General features: G+C 41.5%; 1 protein-coding gene across 15 annotated transcripts in view; it reads left to right on the top strand.

Annotated features, from left to right (window-relative positions):
• Positions 1-15,901, top strand: part of WDFY3 (WD repeat and FYVE domain containing 3) — a 310,521-nt gene that overhangs the window by 104,654 nt on the left and 189,966 nt on the right. For all 15 annotated transcript variants that reach the window (XM_070047898.1, XM_070047894.1, XM_070047899.1 and 12 more), the window contains one exon: positions 13,640-13,850. In XM_070047898.1, coding sequence (XP_069903999.1) covers positions 13,671-13,850 — 180 coding nt within the window. In that variant the 5' untranslated portion in view covers positions 13,640-13,670. Of the gene's footprint in view, positions 1-13,639; positions 13,851-15,901 lie in introns of those variants that run through there.

Raw genomic sequence — 15,901 nt, 5'->3', positions numbered from 1 at the left:
GAGTATTCCTCTGGTCTTCACTGTGAAAGCTCAGGAAAGGTGTGAGTCCTGAGACTGTGGCCCCTTGGAGACTCCTCCTCTTCTGTCATCTGTTTGTAACATCCTGCAGTCCACTGCAGTTAGCACTGAAGTGTTCCTGCTGTAATCAGGCAGGAAAACCCCAGCGTTCTTCTCCAGTGGAAACGCACAGACAAACGGGGTCGTAAGCAGAAAGGAATATATTGGGGTTGACCAAGCCAAGGAGCAGGTGTTCTTGAGATCAGAAACCAAGGACCAGCCAGTAGTTACAAGTTTTATAGGGCTTATTTCTAGGGAAGCTATGCATATTCAGTAAATTTCTAGGAAATTCCAATGAGGATTATGCTTATTCAAATATGGGACAGGTGCACCTGCCCACTGAGTTATCATCTTGGTTACAAGTTCATTTGGCAGTGAGATTTTACATCATATTGAGGGAATCTTTGTCCGTGTCAGAAAGGTGAAGGTGAGGACTAGGTTGCTGCTTATGTGCAGAAGCCTTCACCAGCCTGTGGTTTCTTATCAAGGGGAGTCCATCATGGGAATTTGTCCTCATCCTGTGATTCAGTTAGTTGTGACTCCTGTCCACCTGCAAGGACATCCAGTTTATTTTAACTAGGGCTAAAATAAGATTGAGTGGTTTTCTTTGGCAGGGAGTAAGGGTTACTACCTACCTGTTCATGGCTCCAAGTGCTTCTGATTCGTGTAAGCAGATACCAGCTTGGACACTGGATTTCCAGCATCAGTTTTCCCTGCAATCTCAGTTCTCTAATAGTCCAAGAAGAGTCCTTGATTTCTACTTTATTAAGGGATTTCTTATGTAAGGACAGGAATGATGACTTCTCAGTTTTCTACATTCTGGTGCTTATTTAACTTTTTTTTAAAGATTTATTTTTTATTTATTTGAAAGATAGTTACAGAGAGAGAGATGTAGAGACAGAGAGAAAGGTCTTCCATCCACTGGTTCATTCTCCAAATGGCCAGAACGGCCAGGGCTGTGCCGATTTGAAGCCAGGAGTTCTTCCGGGTCTCCCATGCGAGTGCAGGGACCCAAAGTTGTGGGCCATCTTCTGCTGCTTTGCCAGGCCATAGCAGAGAGCTGGATCAGAAGTAGAGCAGCCAAGACTAGAACCCATATGTACCCATAGGTACCCATATGGGATGCTGGCGCTTCAGGCCAGGGCTTTAACCTGTTGCGCCGCAGCACCGACCCCTATTTAACTTTTTTGGTATTAGTACATGTAGTTCTAATTTTTTTTAAAAGATTTATTTTGTTTATTTGAAAGACAGAATCAGAGAGAGAGGTAGAGACAGAGAGAGGGCTTCCATCAGCTGATTCACTCCTCAAATGGCTGCAGTGGCCAGAACTGAGCTGATCCGAAGCCAGGAGCCAGGAGCTTCTCCTGTGTCTCCCATGTGCATGCAGAGTCTAAAGGACTTGGACCATCCTCCACTGCTTTCCCAGGTGCATTAGCAGGAAGCTGGATCAGAAGTGGTGCAGCTGGGATTTGAACCGGCACCCACATGGGATGCCAGCTGGGGCTTTAACCTGCTGCACCACAGCTCTGGCCCCAGTTCTAAATTTTAACAATTGTATATTATTCCATAATATGATGTACCATAGTTCTCTATTTTTCTGTTAAAGGACTAGGCAATTTCCAATTTTTCACTATTATAAACAATTGTAATAACATATACTGCAGTAAGCCACCTTATTGGACACATTCTATGTATCTCTTTTTTTTTTTTTTTTAGATTTTGTCTCATCACCCAAACCAGATATATATATATATATATATTTGATTTTGTCCCATCATCCAAACCAGATATATCTATCTATCTATCTATCTATCTATATATATATAAACACACACACACACACATATATTTGACAGAGTTAGACAGTAAGAGAGAGAGACAGAGAAAAAGATCTTCCTTCTGTTGGTTTACTCCCCAAATGCTGCTACAGCCAGAGCTATGCCGATCTGAAGCCAGGAGCCAGGTGTTTCCTTCTGGTCTCCCATGCTGGTGCAGGGGCCCAAGCACTTGGGCCATCCTCCACAGCCTTCCTAGGCCACAGCAGAGAACTGGACTGGCAGAGGAGCAACCGGGACTAGAACCCGGCGCCCTTATGGGATGCCGTGGCACCTCAGGCAGAAAATTAACCAAGTGAGCCATGGCGCTGGCCTGATCTATGTATTTCTATAGGATAGCTTCCTGGAGGGGGTGTTGCTGAATGAAAGAGTAGGTGTTTTTATACCACATGATTGCCCTAGAGAAAGACTGTTGACATAGTTTAATCAACAATGTGTTTATATGTCCATCTTTCCTGTTCTTACTATGTATATAGTTTATAAGTCCTATTAATTTTTGTCAAACTGGCAAGCAAAAAAATTTATTTTCTTTTATTTGTATCTTTCTGATTATTAGTGATATTAGGTACCTTTCCATGTGTGTTATAGGGATTTTGATATTCTGTTTTCTGTGTTTATTCTGCTGTGGAGTTGATGATTATGAGTTCCCTTAGGGGGCTTGTGTTGTGGTACAGCAGGTTAAGCCACCCCTTGTGATACTGGCATCCTATATCAAGTGCTACTGATGTTGCAGCTACTCTGCTTCCGATCCAACTTTCTGCTAATGTGCCTGGGAATGTCAGTGAATGGGAAGGCAGTGGATTGCCCAGGTACTTGACTTCCTGGCACCCACCCAGGTGGGAGACCAGAATGGAATTCCTGGCTCCTGCTTCTGGCCTGGCCCAAACTCAGCTGTTGTGGCTATTTGGAAGTGAACCAGAGGGTAGGAGGTCTTTGTCATTCTGTCTTTAAAATAAATAATCTTAAAAACAAAAAAGAGTTCCATGAACAAGTTAGTTCTTGATGTTTTGTTAGAAGGACTGCAAATATTGTGTGCCTAATTATTGCTTGCTTTTTAACATTTAGGTATTTATAGGCCAAAACCTGTCTTTTTTTTTTCCTTAAATTACCCTAAACTCTATATTTCCTTTTGTATTTGCTGTTAAATTTTCATTGTTTGTTTATATTTATTTATTTAATTTTTAATTTTTTTTAAGATTTAGTTATTTATAGGAAGTCAGAGTTAGAGAGAGAGAGAGAGAGAGAGAGGGGTCTTCCATCCACTGGTTCACTCCTCAATTGGCCGCAATGGCCAGAGCTGCACTGATCCAAAGCTAGGAGCCAGGAGCTTCTTCCGGGTTTCCCACACGGGTAAAGGGCACCAAGGACTTGGGCCATCTTCTACTGCTTTCCCAGGCCACAGCAGAGAGCTGGATTGGAAGTAGAGCAGCCGGGTCTCGAATCAGCGCCCTGATGCTGGCTCTTCAGGCCAGGGCATTAACCTGCTGTGCCACAGCGCCAGCCCCAGTTTGTTTATACTTAGATCTTTAATTCTTTTGAGTTTATCAGGTTTTTTTATGAAATAGAAAATCATAAAATTTTATGTCATCATCAATTTTACTAGGTACTATAAACCTAGTAAACCAAAATTAGAAATAGTGTGGTTATGTTACCAGAGATGGCTGGAACAGACATTCTTGTCTTCCCATAAGAGAAGAGCTTCAGACATAAGATGGAGATTGGCAGTAACCATCCTAGCGAAGCTTAGTGAAGAGAATACAGCCTGCAGGCCAGGTGGACATCTCAGCAAACAGCCAAAGGCCCACAATTTCTCCTCCATATTGCTGGGAGAAGGGCTTTCCGGGCAAGGAATTTGTGAAATTCCTCCTGGGGCTTTGTCAGCATAGAATTATTGGATCAAATAGGCCTCCTGGCATAAGGCTGGGAAGATTCCACTTGGATGTCCCAGAGGGAGGGCTAGGATTCACCTAACAAGGTTGCCAGATTTGGGCAAAACTTTTGGTGTACAAATGATAGTCTGCTTCCAAGGAAAGCTACTAACTTTCTTTCCTCATTCAACCATATGAAATTCCTGGTTTTGTTTTCCTGGTCGGAGACAAAGGCTGATGTCTACTTTCCTGACTAGTGCTAGCACCGACAAATGAGTAACCTACCTGTGGGGAAAAATACATTGGCCAGAAGAGCAAGAGTGAAGGTATTGAGAATTAAGCATGGTCTGAGTTCTGCTAAGGTGTAGAAGAATTGATAGAAATCTGTGGTTAAGAAATTCCAGTGAAGGGGGTTGGGAGGGAACAAAAAGAAATTCCAGTGAAGAACAGGGATTTAGTGAGTGAGAAAGTTGGGTGGATCAAAAGCTAATCTGAGAGTTCAGACTTCTCTATGCCTTCTGTAAATTGCTAATGATGACAGTGTGGTGTAGCATATGGGCCTGTGAGTCCTAGGTCAGCTGAAGTGCATCTTGTTCCCCCGGTCACCCTCCCCTGCACTTACACTGAGGATCTTGGCAAGTGATTACAGAGCTGAATTTCCTGACCTAGAAGTTAGCAGAAATATATAGAATGCAAAATTTGTCAGAAAATGCAGAAGCATTGTACTTCAAAAATTCTTTTGCCAGGCTTTCTTGCGGAATTCTGAACACAATATGTGTAGAGTCAACTTCAGAGAATGCTAGGGATCTTGGAAAGCCTATTAAAGTTTAATCCATGATACAGTTGAATTATGCTATCCTAATCAAACAAAGCAAGCTAACTGCTGCTTATTAGGGTAAATGTGCTTTCGGGACTCCTGTTAGTGGTTGCAATCATGCCCCCAAAACAACTATAGGAGTTCCTATAGGAGAAGTTTAAGAAAAGTAACAGAGAGAGAGAGAGATGCCCACAGTGGCCATTTGTTCATAGTTGTAGATTTTATCTAAGTGAAGTGTTCCTAACTGTAGGTGAATGGCTTTAGCTTTGGAGAATGATTTCACTTATGAAGAGAAATAAGCACAGTGAAAAGATACTCAAAGAAATCTGAGAAATTGTACAGGTCAGAACAATATATAGAATGACCATTTCATAGGCTGGGGGTCGGAGGGGCATATTGGAAAACAGGTGTTTAATAATTGTATTTTGTCTCATTTATCAGATGGACAATTTATGAAAGGACATGGCTGATCTTGTAATACCATGTAGATGTAGATTGAACTAAAATCTGATAATGACTATTCTTAAACACCAAAGAATTTGACACTCCAAAAGAACAATTTTAAATTCTAATTTAGGACTGTATTCCTAAATTTCTTTTTAAGGTACATGTTAGATTGCTGGTTATATACCCAGTTTGTTGGGAGCCTCTACTATTGCTGTAAGGTTTGTAGTCACTCTTCAAAGTGTAAGAAAAAGTAGATTTTTCTCCCCCAGAAACACGAAGCGAGGGAAATGAATCTTGAGTAATTACTTACAGTTCTTTGGTGAAAATCTAAGATATCCTTTAGCCAGGGAAATTGTTTATTTCTTCTCTCATGGAATTGAGGAGTTATTTAGGAAAGCTGTTTCAAGTTATTTTTCTGAGATACTCATAGGCAACCAGTTATTTGACAATACATTTTAAAATTTCAGCAACTTACCTGGTCTAGATCCTTCTGTAATTTAAATAATAGAAAACAATTGAAAGGATTTTGGGTGGAGAAGTTTAAAGTGATTTTCAAGCACTAACATTAAGTTAAGAAATACTGTCTGGGCTTATTGTAGTAATTATCCCATTGCTATTTAAATAAACTCCTGTTGGCAGCACACTTTTTTCTTGTAAAACAAAATAGAGTATGTATTAGAAAATAATCTTTATAAATATTTTAGAAAATGTCTATTAACATTATCCCCAAAATCATTCTTTACTTTGTCATCATCATTATATTTTGCCTATTTCTACTATTATATTGCTTGGCAAATCCACTGAACTTTCAGCTGAGAAGTAAATTTTCCCTTAGTTTTTTTTTGTTTACTGCTTTTTAATTCTCTAAAACATAGGACTGTAAGGGCTTATACTATTTCCTTTTCCTTGCTTCCTTAACTTACTAAATAAAAAAGAAGCAAATGTTTATGATCGAGAGAGAGCATAAAATGTAATTAATGTGTCTGACACTTTACATGAATGTTTTTTATGCTTTACAAAGAGTTCCTGAGGACAGATTTTACAGATTCAGCGTTTGTTCACCTTTCACCTGGGGTGCCTAACTTGATTATACAGGTGTGTTTGTACAGGTTTGTCACCAGCAGTGGCTGGCTTGCCTGGGTTCCTTTTCACCAACTAAGCAATGACTTATAGTTGAGAGAGTAAAGCAAAAGTTCATTGAAGTGCATTCCAAGGGAAGAATTGGCCAGTGGAGAGAGCACCAACCCCCTGTAGGGATGGTAAAGTAAAATGTGTTCCAAGGGAAGAAGGGGCCAGAGGAGAGGAAACCTGGTGACTTTTCTTCCTGGTGAGGGACTTCTATCTTTAAAGTATGAGGGGAGTTGACTAGTGATATGGCTGAGTAACTCATGACTGGGATTTGTGATTGACATCTGGGAGTTAAATTGAACTCTCTGCACATGTGGATACAAACTAGACGTTTCTAGTTTGGCTGAACTCCTATTTTTATCAGGATTCTTTAACCACAAGTTAAACTGCAAAGTGGGTGGTCTTGGGTGGGTCCTTGCAAACAGCAGGTCCCTGGTTCCTCCCCTGAATGAGGGTTCTGTGGCTCCTCCCCAGTTGTTCATGCCTAACTATCTACCTGAAGATTTGAGTGGTGAGTGCCTACTCTTTCTACTTTTTTTTTTTTTTTTTTTTTAGATTTATTTTGGGGCTGATGCAGTAGGTTAAAGCCCCCAGCCTACAGTGCAAGCATCCCACGTCCAATCCAGCTCCCTGCTAATGTGCTTCGGCCCCTGTACTTGCACTTACTTACAGAAAGAGAGAGAAGGAGACACCCCATAACACCACAACACCAACATTTCTTTCTACTTTTTCATATTTTTGAAAGGTATTTTAGATATGGTGCTTCTTCTGAATTATGTTATAAATATCAACAAAATTGTAGACAAAGCAATAATTCATAAATGTAATGTTTAAGTGTTTCTTGATAATCAGGAGTAAAAGGAGGAATCTGATTTTTTTTCTCCATCATTGAGATTACATGAATAATTGTGAACTACCGGTAATCCCAGTGAGCTCTTATTAAAGAAAATTTATTCATTTTGACATTTGTTGAAATATGAAAAGGCAAAAAAAGGAAGGAGGAAGGGAAGTATCATTATATTCTTACAGTTCTATCTATGAACTACTTGAAATCATCATTTCTCCTTATATTAATAAAATAATTTTAAAAAAGAACCATAAGGCAGACATTATTTAGAACCATCATGGTAGGTGTAGAGATCATTGCCTTGGACTTTGACCTTGGAGGATACAGACTGGGCTCAGCTCAGCTGCTGATACACCAAACACTAGTGGGAACTTAATAGCCAAGAAGCAGCTTGGGGGTCAGTGGATGGAAATCACTAGGAAGAAGCATCAGGGTGAAATAGAATTCTGGATAAACCTAATAGAACTCTGGGTTTGGTTTTTTGTTTTTTTTCTTTGGAAGGTAGAGTGTGAGAGAGATAAAGAGCAGTATCTTCCATCCACAGGTTCAGTCCCCAGATGCAAGCAATACTCAGGGCTTGGTCTCCCAGGCGTATTAACAGGGAGGTGGCACTGCTAAATGCTCCTGGGAAAGCAGCAGAGATGGCTCAACTGCGCCCACGTGGGAGACCTGGAAGAAGCTCCTGGCTCCTGGCTTCAGCCTGGCCCAGCCCTGGCTGTTCTGGCCCTTTGGGGAGTGAACCAGTGGGTGGAAGATTTCTCTCTCTCGCTCTCTCTGTAACTCTACCTTTCAAATAAATAAAATAAATCTGTAAAATAAATGAAACAAAACAGGGAGGTAGGTTGGAAGCGGGGACTGTAGTGGGTTATGGGCGACCCAAGAAGTGGCTTAACCGGCTGTATCCTCTTATGGGATTTTTACTGCAGGCAATCAGGATAATAGGCATCAGTCACCTAGGGAATGAGAGAGATTCAATCAGGTACTGAGGGTGTTGCATTAAAGAGGGTGTGGGGATTCTGATTAAACTGACATAGCAGAATTCTTTCAAGAATTAGGCCTAGTTGATAAGATAGTTCTAAAGAGCCTGATTAGAGTGTAGTCAAGGAGAGAATGTTTGTCCCTTCTAGCTAATTGATATGTATCCTTTTGTATCTGATAAATATTAAATAACTATTATGTAATAAATTGATTGCGTCTAGTTAGATGTTTGTCATGTGATCATGTGTGTATTTTCTAACTAAAATGAAAGTTGATGAGTTTATCTTCAGAAAAATCAAGAAGATTTCTTTTCACATTCTAATTGTTACTTGATGCTAAGTAAATAGCATGGTAACTAAAGTCACAGTTTCTAAGGACTTTGTCATTTAAAACAGACACATCAATATGAGTAAGCCAGTGAAGGGCAGTTAACTAGGAGTTAGAAGATCTGGATTCTCACCCAAGTTCTCTTTCACTGTTCAACTTTGAGTGAGTTGTTCTTACCTTGCATCTCTCCCTTAAAGGTAGAAGCAAACTCATGTGTAATAGCAACAAAAAGAATACAAGTTTTGGGGCCGGCGCTGTGACGCAGTGTGTTGTTGCCCTGGCCTGAAGTGCCGGCATTCCATATGGGCACCGGTTCGAGACCTGCCTGCTCCACTTCCAATCTAGCTCTCTACTGGGAAAGCAGTAGACAGTGGCCCAAGTCCTTGGGCCCCTGCACCTGCGTGGGAGACCCAGTAGAAGCTCCTGGCTTCAGATCAGCACTGCTGAGGCCATCTGGGGAGTGAACCAGTGGATGGACCGCTCTCTCTCTCTCTCTGCCTCTCTTCTCTCTGTGTAACTCTGACGTTCGAATACATAAATAAATCTTAAAAAAAAAAAAAAGAATACAAGTTTTAGGAAGAAATCCAAGCAAAAAGTAAAAGACTTGAATATTGAAAATTATAAAACATTGATGAAGAAAATTAAAGAAGACACAAATAAATGGAAAGATACCCTGGGTTCATAGATGGGTAAAATTATTGTTAAAATGTTCAAACTGAGAGCAAGTGTTAAATCTAGCAGTTAAGATGCCCATAGCCCACATCGGAATGTCTGGATTTGATTCCTACCTCAGGCTTCTGATTCCAGCTTCTCGCCAATCAGACCCTGGTAATTGGATTATTGCTACCCATGTGGGAGACCTGGATTGCATTTCTGGCTCCTGGCTCTGTGCCTGGCCTAGCCCCAGATGTTGTAGCCATTTAGAAAGCAGATGGTAGTTGTCTATCTGTGGGGAGCAACCCGGACTAGACTAAGTTACTCGAATTAAGACTTATTCTATGCATCTGCTCTCCCACAATATGGCGCTGGGAGAGAAGTAAACAGCTTCCGCACAGCTGCCTCCAGTTCAACTAATAAACTGTAGGACTTGCTCCTGATTGGAGGAGAGCAGCGTACTCGGTGTGTGGGCAGCCGAGTTGGGATTGGCGGAGGAGGACTATAAAGGAGGAGAGAGACGGCATGCACCAGGAACATCTATGGGGAACATCTAAGGGAACCCGTGCAGCCCCCGAGAGAACCGGCCGGCGGTGTGCCGCTCCCCTGCGGAAGTGGGGAATGCGGCCAGGGGGAACTGCCCTTCCACGGAGGTGGAAGGGATAGTAGCCAACCCGGGAAGAACCAGCAGCAAACCCGGGGAGGGCCGAGCAGACGAAAGAACAGCGCAGGGTCCTGTGTCGTTCCTCCACGAAGAGGGGGAGCGACATAATGGTGCCGTGACTCGGATATGAAGCCTAGGCAGGGTTTAGTGTCGTTCCTCCATGAAGAGGGGGAGCGACATCTATCTATCCATCTCCCTTTTGCCTTCTGTCTTTATTGCAAGTAAATAAGTAAACTGAAAAAAAAAAAAAAAAGTTCATGCTACCTGAATTGATTTACAAATTTTTTGTAATCTCTATGAAAATCCCAGTGACATTTTTTTTTTTTTAAAGAGATGGTCAAATGCTTGTGGAACCACAAAAAACCCAACTGGTCACACCAGTCTTCTTTTTTTTAATGTAATGATTTATTTATTTATTTGAAAGAGTTACATAGAGAGAGAAGGAAAGGCAGAGGTAGGTCTTCCATCCTCTGGTTCACTCCCCAATTGTCTGCACCAATCCAAAGCCAGAAGCCAGGAGATTCCTCTGGGTCTCCCATGTGGGTGCAGGGGCCCAAGGACTTGGGCCATCTTCTGCTGCTTTCCCAGGCCATAGCAGAGAGCTGGATTGGAAGTGAAGCAGCCAGGACTTGAACTGGCGCTCATATGGGATGCCAGCACTGCAGGCAGCAGCTTTACCCACTGTGCCACAGCGCTGGCCCCACACCAGTCTTGAATAAGAATAAATCTGGAGGCATGATAAAATATGTTATGAAGCTATAGTAATCTTAACAGTGAGGTACTCACATAAAACAGACATATAGACCAATATAAAGGAAGAAAATGCCTAGAAATAAATGCATGCATTTACAGTCAACTGATCTTCAACAAGGCTGAAAAGAACATATTGAAAGAAAGGAAAGATAATCTCTGTTGTCAACAGAAATAAACTGGATCTAAAAAAGGTTAATATAAGGTTTATTTAGGGCAGAATATTAGTGACCTAGGCCTGGGACACTGTACAAGTGCATTAACTTATAGTGAGTCTTGAGAAGTATTCCAAAGTGGTCACATTAGTCAAAATTTATGTAATCACACTCTGAGAAGACGCTGATTGGCCCAATAAGCAGGCGTTAAGTATGCAGGGGCATGAATATCTCATTGGTTGAAGATTACTTTCTTTAGACTATGATTGACTTCAAGCACCTTCAGGTAAGGTATTGTCTCTGAAAAAGAGGCTACTAAAAAGAGGATTACCAGTTAATTCCAGGGAAGATATTTCTGGAAATAGATAAGAAATATGTCAGTACAGTACACATGATTGCTGAAGGTTGTTGATGGCTAAGACAGAACAGGTTCTTTGTGCACAATCACCCAAGATAAAATTAGATAAAATTAATTGATCCTTCAGGCCACTCTCAGATAAGCCTTAGTATGTGTTGCTTTTGAATGCTTTTCATGCTTTTTTTTTAGAAACAGTTTGTTCTCATTGTCATAAATGGTATTCAGGTGCTGGAGTGACATAGCTGGTAAGCTGCTGCCTACAAAGCCAGCATCACATATGGGCACTGGTTTGAGTCCCAGCTGCCCTTCTTCTGATTCAGCTCAATGCTAATATGTCTGGGAAAGCAACAGAGGATGTGGGGGATCCAGATCCAGCTATTGGCTTCGGCATGGCTGAGCCCTGGCCATTATGGTATGAGCCAGGAGATGGAAGATCTCTCTCTCTCTCTCTCCCCTCCCCACCGTCTCTACCCCCATAATTCTGTCTTTCAAATAAATAAAATAAATCTTCAAAAAAATGGTGTTGGCAAAGTTTGATATCCACATGCAGAAGAGTGAACTTGGGCCTTTTGGTGTAAAATTCAACTCAAAATAGATTAAGGACTTAAACACAAGACTTAAAACCAAATGATTAGCAGAAGAAAACCTAGGACAAAAACCTTGAGGTCGATATAGACAATGATTTTTGGAAATAACATCAGAAGTTCTTGTTAGGAAACTGGCGGAGTTTTACCTATGGCGCGATCTACACCCTGATTTACATCGCAAGCTCTAACCCCCACCACCATTGCTGGAAGCCAGGTGGCCACGTGGCCCAACCGCTGTTGTCAAGCTCCACCCCCATCCTAATGGGATTTGCTGCTCCTGCTTCCCTGCCCACCCTTGGGCAAAGTTTTAAAAGGACCTGTTCCTGAACATGTGGCTCTCTTGGCTCCTCTCTGCTCTCTCCCCCTCTCATCTCTCTTCTCTCTCCTCTCTCTCTCTCTCTTACAGTCTCCATCTCTGTTTTCTTTCTTCGCCCCTTCCCTCCAATCTGCTGGGTTTTCCCCAATAAACTCTTTCCCTTTCTCCCGTGTTTGGTGTGTTTTGTGACGGCTAACAGAAATATATAACAGTTCTGGCAACAAAGGCAAAACTTAACAAATGGAACCACATTGAACTAAAAAGCTTCTGCACAGCAAAGAAAGCAAGAACATGAAAAAGCAACCTACTGACAGAGAAAAAGTTTGCATACTATATATCTAATAAGAAGTTAATATCCAGAATATATTATAGACTCATATGACACATACCGAAAGCCCAATTAGCACAACTAGAAAATGGGCAACGGGGCCAGCAGGTTAAGCCACTGCTTACTATGCTGTCCTATATTGGAGCACAAGTCCCTGCTGCTCCTCTTCCAGTTCAGCTCTCTGCTCATGTTCTTGGGTAAACAACAGATGACAGCTCAAATTCTTGGGTTTCTACCACCCATGTCAAAGACCCGAATGGAGTTCCTGGCTCCTGGCTTCACCCTGGCCAAGACCTGGCTGTTGTATGCAGGGGACAGAAGATCTTTCTTTTCCTTCCCCTCCTCCTCTTTCTCTGTAATTCTGCCTGCCAGTAAATAAACCTTTGACAAAAAATTGTTTTTAAAAAATGGGTAAAGAACCTAAATAGATGTTTCTCCAGAAAAGACATAGGAATGTCCAACAGGTATGCGAAAAAATGCTCAACATCATTAAACATTAAGGAGATGCAAATTCAAATCACTAGGAGATACTACCTGAAGCTTGTTAGAATAGCAGTTATCAGAAAGACAAAAGATAAGTATTGGCCAGGTTGTAGAATAAAGGGACTCTTTTTAAAATGTTGGTGGGAATGTAAATTAGAATAGCCATTAGGAAGACAATACAGGCTTTCCTGAAAAAGTTACAAATAGATCTACCTTAGGATGCAGCAGTCCCACTTAGTGTGTATCCAAAGAAAGGAAATCAGTGTCTGGAAGAAACATGTGCACTGCCATGCTCCTGCAGCTTCATTCACAGTAGTCAAGACAGGATCAGTCTAAATGTCCTTTGAGAGATGAATGAATAAAGAAAATGAGATGTGTATATATGCACAGTGGAATATCACTCGACCTTTAAAAAGAAGGAAATACCTGTTATTTGCAACAACGTGGATGAATATTTTTTATTAAAAGATTTATTTATTTATTTGAAAGTCAGAGTTATACAGAGAGATGAGAGGCAGAGAGAGAGAGAGAGAGAGGTCTTCCATCCCCTGGTTTACTCCCACGATGGCCACAATGGCCGGAGCTATGACAATCCGAAGCCAGGAGCCAGGAATTTCTTCCCAGTCTCCCACGTGGGTGCAGGGGCACAAGGACTTGGGCCATATTCTGCTTCTTTCCCAGGCCACTGCAGAGAGCTGGATTGAAAGAGGAGCAGCGGTGACTAGAATTGGTGCCCATATAGGATGCCGGTGCTTTAGGGCAGGGCTGTAACCCGCTGTGCCACAGCGCTGGCTCCAGTGTTTTACATTTCTTGCAAATTGTGGTAAAGCCAGTAGTAACTTTGAGTACCATGATTAATAATTTGACATTTGGGTAGATTTATCATTTAACTTACCTTTTTCTTTATGTGTTCTGTTCAAAGTAGTAGGAAGAAATGTTTTAGAATTTTCTGTTTTTCAGTTTTCTTAGCTCTTACATGCATATTGACATGGTCCAAATGATGACATTTTGACTGTTCATACATTGCTGTCTTCCTACAGAATCGGAAGTGTTTATCACCAACCAGCCAAAATGAACATGGTGAAGAGGATCATGGGGCGCCCCCGGCAGGAGGAATGCAGTCCTCAAGACAACGCCTTGGGACTGATGCACCTCCGCCGCCTCTTCACGGAGCTGTGCCATCCTCCCCGGCACATGACTCAGAAGGAACAAGAAGAGAAACTGTACATGATGTTGCCAGTGTTCAACAGGGTAAGTCCCGGGTGCCAATCACATGCCTTCCAGGACACGATGATACTACAGGAATCTTAAGGTTAATGGAAAGGCACAGGTAGGAAAAATAATAGGATGAGTTAGTTTTTAGGAAGTTTTATGTGTTCGTTCCTTTGCTATGCAGTAATGTGACTTGACATGGAACCTGGTCAGATTGGACTACATTTACAGAGTCTTCCTTTAGTTCTAACAATTAAAGGGAGACTGTAAGCATTTTGTAAAATGTTCCAGGAATGGTTGATTTGGGAAAGAGGAATAGATTGTAAATTACCATTTGTATTATTTCTGTTATTTTTTAAAAAAATATTTATTTAATTATTTGAAAGAGTTAAAGAGAGATAAGGAAAGACAGATAAAGAGAGATGTTCTGTCCTCTGGTTCACTGGCCAAGTGGCTACAATGGCTGGGGTTGTGCTGTGCTAAGGCCAAGAGCCAGGAGGTTCTTTTGGGTCTCCCATTGAGTGCAGGGGCCCAAACACCTAGGTCATCTTCCACTGCTTTCCTAGGCTCATTAGCATGGAGCTGCATTGAAAGTGGAACAGCAGGATCTTGAATTGATGCTCATTTGGGATGCTGATGTCACCTATAAGAACTTAGCCTAAAAGTGCTGGCGCTTTCTGGTATATTTTGAATTGATGTTTTTTTTCTTTTTGCATTAGAATGTAATTCTCCAAGACCCTATGTACACTTTACTACCATCACAATTTGTTTTGTAGTTTGTTTATTGGAGAGTCTGTAAGAGGGTAGTTGCAGGCTACAGAGTCTACATAAAATGTGAAGTATTTTGTTAATTACACGTGGCAAACTTTAAAATAATCATCATATTTATCAAAGGTTTACAAGTACAGTTGTTAAAAATCAAGTAGTGAGGGCCAGTGTTGGGGTGTAATAGGTAAAGCTGCAATGCCAGGATCCCATGTGGGTGCCAATTTGAGTCCTGGCTGCTCCACTTCTGATCTACTTCCCTGCTAATGTCCTGGGAAAAACAGCAGAAAATGGCTCAAGTGTTTGGGCCCCATGCCACCCACCTGGAAAAAGCTCATGGCTCCTAGCTTCAGCCTAGCCAAGCCTCTGCTGTTGTGGCCATCTGGAGAGTGAACCAGTGGATGGAACCTCTCTCTCTTTCCTTATTTCTCTGTAATTCTGACTTTCAAATAAATAAATCGATTTTTAAAAAATAAGTCAAATAGTTTCAGAGGAATATAAATTTATATTTATTTATTTTCATTTTATTTGAATGACAGAGTCAGAGAGAAAGAGAGACAGACAGACAGAGGAAGATCTTTGATCTGTTCACTCCCCAAATGCCTACTGCAGCCAGAATTGGGCCAGGCCAGGCCAAAGCCAGGAACCAGTAATTTAATTCAGTACTCTAATGTGGGTGGCAGGGACCCAGGCACTTGAGTTTCCTTCCAAGGGACACATTAACAGGAAACTGGATGGGAAGCACAATGAGTGGGATTTGGCCAGGCACTGTGATGTGGGGTATGTGAGTCCTGAGTGGTGTCGTAACCATTCCACCAAATGCTCACCCTCCACAGGCTTAGAGATGCCCTCGCACTCCCAGATTGCTACAGCCATTCAAGGCTTTTAAAGAATGTACTTTACCACTGTTTCTTGATCAGTCAGTTTAACTGACTTCCTACTGAGGCATTACTTCCTGTCCCTCCAAACCATAACACACATACATTCGCCGATACATACTACCCTCCTTATCCATTACATGTAGTTATGCCATTTATGTAAACAGTGTTCAAGGTTTGATGTCTACTGACTAGTGTAAAAACTGTTCTGATATGAACTTTTTGATATACCATCATTATTTTCTTCTTATTATAGAACTTGTTTTCCCAAGACTTAAAACTATTTTAGAATGCACTCTCTCCTCTCTTTCACTCTCTCCTTGTCTCCCCACCTTCCTCATGCCTTATCTTTCCTCTCCCTTTCCTCTTCCTTCTTTGCCTCTCTCTCTCTCTCTTTTTTTTTTTTTTTAAATTTATTTATTTATTTGAAAGGCAGAGCTACAGAGA

This window comes from Oryctolagus cuniculus, chromosome 8, assembly GCF_964237555.1.
Source record: "Oryctolagus cuniculus chromosome 8, mOryCun1.1, whole genome shotgun sequence".
NCBI classification, from domain to species: Eukaryota; Metazoa; Chordata; class Mammalia; order Lagomorpha; family Leporidae; genus Oryctolagus; species Oryctolagus cuniculus.
The sequence above is the reverse complement of the archived record's forward strand: the minus strand, read 5'-3'. Positions and strand labels throughout refer to the sequence as shown.